Source organism: Oxyura jamaicensis, unplaced genomic scaffold, assembly GCF_011077185.1.
Source record: "Oxyura jamaicensis isolate SHBP4307 breed ruddy duck unplaced genomic scaffold, BPBGC_Ojam_1.0 oxyUn_random_OJ69568, whole genome shotgun sequence".
NCBI classification, from domain to species: Eukaryota; Metazoa; Chordata; class Aves; order Anseriformes; family Anatidae; genus Oxyura; species Oxyura jamaicensis.
The window spans coordinates 1-4,896 of NW_023309471.1; the positions used below are offsets into that span (position 1 = coordinate 1).

The window sequence follows — 4,896 nt, forward strand, 5'->3', positions numbered from 1 at the left end:
GGGATAGACTAAATTTTCTTCCTACTAGCTGGGATGGTGCTGTGTTTTGTATATAGGATGCAGTTCCAGACAAAATAACAGCATGCATAAGAAGGAAGAACAGAAAGAGTGGAATTGGGCAGCCTTCCAACCCCTACCCTTCTCTGAGTCTGTGCTGCAGTTCCATTCAACTACTTACTCCTGTATTGGCCAAACTGTCTTGCAATTCCTGTTGCTGTTATCTTGTGAGAGACAGCATAATCAGGGTCAGCCACCTGTATGCAGACATTAACACCTGACAGAATGCAGCATCAGTCCAGGGGAACCTTGAGAAACTGCACGATTTTACCTACAGAAACCTGTTGACATTTGCAAGGAGAAGAGTCGTCGTCCTGCAGCAAAGGAACAAAATCCCCACACATCAGGGCAGACTGGGACCATGCTGAGTTAGCAGTGCACAGGAGGAGTGCCTGGTCACCACGACGGATGCCATACAAGCAGTGGTGCCTGCTCACCAGGAACCAGGCCAGCTTCCTACAGAACTGCCTTACAAGGGACGTGGCCACCAAGAAAATCTGAGTTATCAGACTCAGCTTAGTTCCAATGTAGCACCAAACGGTCAAGGGTTTACAGCCAGCAGGAAAAAAGTTGTAGGTCTGGGAGCCCCTAGGACAGTCTGGTATAGAGAGGAGCAAGGACTTTGGCAAGGCTGAAAATCCCAACAAGAGCATGATCTTTGCATCCATGGCTCTGGCTGTTGTTTCTGCCACTGACACCCATGGGAGACAGCCTAACATTAAAGCACCAGGGCCTCACTGCTTCCTTACCCCTCCCTACCCATGAACCAGGTAGGGGTCTTACCATTCTCCTGCACTTGGCAATGCACATCCCCATCTCCTACTGCCCCAGGAAGAGCCCTGAGCAAGGTGTGAAGGGAAAGGATCTCCCTTCCCAGTGTCCAGGGGTCAAGGCCTGGCCCTTGTGCTTGGTGAAATACATTCAGTTTGTCTTCACATCAGTGTCACCTTAACATTGCTTTTGTCTACTTGTCCTCACTGCCTCCAATGCTCCAATGGAGCTCCAAGGGAGGCGTTCTCCGTGTTGGCCCTCAGGGGGACACTCCAGGAAACTTGCCTCTGACTTGGACTTGAGAGATGTCTTCAATTTGCTCTCAGTGCCTGAGGTTTGTGGGCTCATCACCAAAGCCACCAGAGGGGTGATGACAATGCCTTGGGTTGGGCCTCTGCTGCTGAGTTGGGCCAGGCTCCTGGGACAGAGAGAGCTCCTGGCAAGAGGGCCCTGGTGCAGAGAGACAGCTCTGCCCAGGAGCAGCTCCTCTGCACAGCGCAGCAGGGCTGGGGCTCTGAGCGCAGGCACCCAGGCAGAAAGGGATTCCAAGCAGCCTGGAGGGTGCGCACAGAGGAGAGCTCAGTGCAGGAGAAACCTTCACAGCTCTGCACACGGTAAGTCTCTGGCTGCAGGAAAGTGCAGGGAAGGTTCCTGGAAGGGGCTCCTGGATCCGGGACATCTCTGCCTGGCCAGGAGCTACCAGGATGTCTCTTGTGGCTTGTGCAGTGTGGAGGAGAAGGTGCTGCAGGGCACCTGCAGGGGTGGCCAGGACTGTGGTGCAGAGCAGAGTCCCTGCTGTGTCCCAGGGGCTGTGTGCTGGGGCAGGTCCTCTGCCGCCTACCAGGCTCAGCACTGCCTGGGGAGCCCAGAGGCTTGGACAGAGGAAGACAAGGCAGGGGCTGCCTGCAAAGAGAAGGCACATTCTGAAGTCTTTGCCTACATTTTCCTGCTCTGATTCTGGGGCAGGCTCTGTGTTAATGGTGTGGTTGGATTTGCACAGGTGATGGAGCTTCCTATTGCACTGAACTGAGACATAAACAGGTTAGTGATGAACTTGAGAACATCCCTTCCCTTCTCCCTGCTTACACACTACACCAGGGTTTTTCTGAGCTGTTCTTCAGCACCTGCAGACAGGGAGATGTCCCCAGAGCTGTCCCCATCCTCGGGAGTTGTCTGCAGGGCAGAGCTGGGCACACAGCAGGGGGGATGTGTTCTGTGAGCCTGGATGGGAGGAGGCATGGGGATAGAGAAAGAGCTGCTGGCAGGGACAGGTGGAGGCAACAGGGACATGGGCAGGCAGTGAGAGGCAGCTGCTCCCTCCCTGCCATGCCCTGCAGTGCAGGTGCCTTCCTTGCAACATTCCCTGCTCTCCTCTCTTCCCTCACACAGCTTCTGTAATGGCAAGGAGCGTATTGGAGGCTCCCTGTGCTCTGCCATCAAGTCCACATTGTCCAGGGAAGGAGCTGCCTCCTGTGCAGCCAGAGCACTGGCAGAGGATAACTGAGGGTCTTGACAACATCCAAGTTCCCTTGATCTGCCCTTGTGAATCAACATCCTTGTCATGTACTTGCCATTGAATTCTGCACAGCTGTGCTAAAAGGGATGCTTTTCCATCTACTCTTGGAGCTGGTGCCCTCTTCTCCCAGCACAGCCTGGGTGATTTTTCAGCATAACCTCTGAGTGCAGCCATCCCCCAGCTGAATGCTGGAAGCAGCCAGCAGCTGGGCACGAGGGGATGGACAGAGCAGCCCTCCTGGATGAGACCTCTGGCTGAGGTTTGCCCCCACAACAACAACATTTGCCACTGCTCTGGAGCACAGGTGGCCCATCAGGGGGCTGATGGGCAGAGGTGGCTGCTGTGTACAGGACACTCAGCCAGCACAAAGCAGGGCCTGAGCTAGGGAGAGAGACAATGGTCCCCCTGAAAAGAAAGGCAATGTGAAGGTTTCAATGAGGATTGAAATGAGTATTGCTCACAGGAATTTCCCCTAACAGTCAATTTATTTTTTTCTACTTTGTCAGTCTCCTTGATGAAGCAGGAAATGCCCAACAGCAGCTCTGTGAGCGAGTTCCTCCTGCTGGCATTCGCAGACACACGGGAGCTGCAGCTCCTGCACTTTGCGCTCTTCCTAGGCATCTACCTGGCTGCCCTCCTGGGCAACAGCCTCATCCTTACCGCTATAGCCTACAACCACCGCCTTCACACCCCCATGTACTTCTTCCTCCTCAACCTCGCTCTCCTTGACCTGGGCTGCATCTCCACCACTCTCCCCAAAGCCATGGCCAATTGCCTTTGGGACACCAGAGCTATCTCCTATGAAGGATGTGCTGCACAGGTTTTCTTTTTTGTTTTCTTGATTGGAGCAGAGTATTGCCTTCTCACTGTCATGGCCTATGACCGCTATGTTGCCATCTGTAAGCCTCTGCACTACGGGAACCTCCTGGGCAGCAGAGCTTGTGCCCGGATGGCAGCAGCTGCCTGGGGCAGTGGCTTTCTCTATGCTGTCCTGCACATGGCCAATACATTTTCCCTGCCCCTCTGCCAAGGCAATGCTGTGGACCAGTTCTTCTGTGAGATCCCCCAGATCCTCAAGCTCTCCTGCTCAGATGCCTACCTCAGGGAAGTTGGGGTTCTTATAGTTAGTCTCTGTTTAGCATTTGCATGTTTTGTTTTCATTGTGGTGTCCTATGTGCAGATCTTCAGGGCTGTGCTGAGGATGCCCTCAGAGCAGGGCCAGCACAAAGCCTTTTCCACGTGCCTCCCTCACCTGGCCATTTTCTCTCTGACTCTCAGTACTGCCATGGTTGCCTACCTGAAACCCCCATCCAACTTTTCCTCATCCTTGGACCTGGTGGTGTCTTTTGTGTACTCGGTGGTGCCTCCAGCAGTGAACCCCCTCATCTATAGCATGAGGAACCAGGAGCTCAAGAATGCCTTGTGGAAACTCTTTGGATACATGCTTCTTCACCATCAATAATGAGCTTATAATACTAATGGGACAAACAGGTTATTTTAAAAAATATATCTTAATACAATAGCTTGATATTCCTTTATTTTTATCATTATTATTATTATTTCCTTGAACTCGTGATTTTGATTTAATTCTATTTGTGGTATCCTGTCTATTAATTGTTTTATTTTTAATTGACTTTCCCCCAGTCACCTTATATTCTTACAGAACAAGGATTCCTGTGTGGATAAAACAATAAAGAAGCCATGAGAACTTCCCTAGTCTCAGCTGCCATCTTCTCCCATCTTCTCTGGAGCTGGGGGAGCAGTGCCAGCAAACAGGAGGGGCTCAGGGCCAAGAGCCCAGCTGCCACATGAAGGAGCAGCCGCGGTGGCCAGATAGCAGCACAGAGCCCCCTCTTTGCCCAGAATGAGTCACATGGTGCAAGCTCCCTTGGCTGACAGGGTGGACAGTCTGAATAACATGGTCTCTGAACGGCCACCTTTGCTCTAACAGCAATATGTCTGAGTTACAGAACCTTCTTCAAGTGGTCTCACAAACAGCCCCACACCTTTTTTGTTCCCTCCAAGGTGTATTGCATATGACCCCATGTTCTGGTTTCAGCTAGGATAGCCTTAAACGCTCCTAGGGATATAATAAGGGATGTGATACACCTGCTCAATACCATGCCTCTTGGGCCAGGAGGTGACAGGATTGTTTCGGAAATGACTCTCATTGTCAGACTCAATTCTCTCTGGTGTACCATGACACCGTAACACTTACCTTTCCAGGCCCAAGATGGTGTTTCAGGCCATGGCATGGTTTATGGGGTATGTTTCCAGCCACCCAGTAGTTGCTTCTACCATGGTGACTATGTACTGTTTGCTTTGGCGGGTTTGTGGGAGTGGTCCAATGTAGTCAATTTGCCAGGCCTCACCATCTTGAAACCCTAGCCACCTCCCCCTATTCCAGGGAGATTTTTCCCTCATGGCTCTCTTGATCGCAGTACACTCATGGGTAACCTGTATGATGGCCTCAATGGTCAGGTCCACCCTTCAATCACGAGACCCTCTGTATGTGGAATCCCTCCCCAGATGTCCTGATATTTTATGGGCCC

At 52.0% G+C, this 4,896-nt stretch overlaps 1 protein-coding gene across 1 annotated transcript; it reads left to right on the forward strand.

The window, feature by feature from the left end:
* The first annotated feature begins 2,870 nt into the window (after positions 1 to 2,870).
* LOC118159313 (olfactory receptor 14A16-like) lies at positions 2,871 to 3,806 on the forward strand. Its single transcript, XM_035313915.1, has one exon. It carries the CDS (start codon positions 2,871 to 2,873, stop codon positions 3,804 to 3,806), a length of 936 nt encoding a protein of 311 aa, XP_035169806.1.
* Positions 3,807 to 4,896: the final 1,090 nt, after the last annotated feature.

Bases quoted from the DNA above. Each gene is read 5' to 3' on its own strand.
- LOC118159313 (XM_035313915.1), top strand. From the start codon at position 2,871: ATGCCCAACAGCAGCTCTGTGAGCGAGTTCCTCCTGCTGGCATTCGCA.